Below are 975 nucleotides of genomic sequence, written 5' to 3'. Positions count from 1 at the left end.
CCTTCCTGGCTTCTAAGGAGGCCTGGGCCTCCTTAGAAGCCAGGGAAGAGGGAGGAGGCTGGCCATGATCGCGGCGATCGCAGCTGGTCCCCGCGCCCCTTCCTGGCTTCTAAGGAGGCCTGGGCCTCCTTAGAAGCCAGGGAAGAGGGAGGAGGCCAGCCGCGATCGCGGCTGGTCCCCACGCCCCTTCCTGGCTGATCTCCTCAGAGGCCAGGAAGGAGGGACACTTTTTTTGTAGGACACTTTTTTTAATTAAATGGAGGATGCCCCACGCCCCTTCCTGGCCTTTAAGGAGCCCTCAGTCTCTTCAGAGGCCTGGAAGGGGCGCGGGGTGTCCTCCATTTTAAAAAAATATCCTACATTTGTCCCGGTTTGGCAGTCCTGATGTATGGCAACCCTACCATATAGCCATGCTAGCAGCTGAGCACATATTGCACCGCCATTAGGGACAATGGGACTTGAAGTCCCATATTTTTTCATATCCACAAGGGGTCTGGAACAGTTCCCCCAAAGGTTTAACTGTATGAAAATCTGCGTTTGTTTTTTTGGCTATATGTAAGGAGCCATCCAATGAATGTTCCACATGAGGGCAACTTAACAGTTGATGCACAGATTCCCAATAGTAGTTAATATTCCCATGGATTTCTGAAACCATCAGGATACTCACATAAATCTGCCTTTCGTAGATTTTTTATCTGTATGATTTTCACAGTCAGCAAATAGCAAGGAGAGTCCTCCATCTATGGATAGACAACAAATACAAAGTGTTTTCTTAAAATATGCTTATCTGAATAGGGTATTCAACAGACTCAACTTTCCAAACCAGTAAAACAAATTACAGATGGTGATGGTTAAATGTGCTTATAATGTGCTTCCTTTAAAACAGGACTAAACATTTGAAAAGTCATAGGCCTTCTGCTGAAAGCTTGCACCAGATATTCTCACCTGTGAAACAGTGATATCAGGAGATATTAT

General features: G+C 46.4%; 1 protein-coding gene across 1 annotated transcript in view; it reads right to left on the bottom strand.

Moving 5' to 3' along the window:
* LOC121926764 (cytosolic phospholipase A2 epsilon-like) overlaps positions 1–740 on the bottom strand; it is a 51,935-nt gene extending 51,195 nt beyond the window's left edge. The window contains exon 1 of the mRNA XM_042460027.1: positions 668–740. Coding sequence (XP_042315961.1) covers positions 668–740 — 73 coding nt within the window. The remainder of the gene's footprint in view (positions 1–667) is intronic.
* Between the last annotated feature and the right edge of the window lie 235 nt (positions 741–975).

This window comes from Sceloporus undulatus, chromosome 1 (genome assembly GCF_019175285.1).
Source record: "Sceloporus undulatus isolate JIND9_A2432 ecotype Alabama chromosome 1, SceUnd_v1.1, whole genome shotgun sequence".
Classification (NCBI taxonomy): Eukaryota; Metazoa; Chordata; class Lepidosauria; order Squamata; family Phrynosomatidae; genus Sceloporus; species Sceloporus undulatus.
Note: the sequence above shows the minus strand (reverse complement) of the source record. Positions and strands in the feature narration are given on the sequence as shown.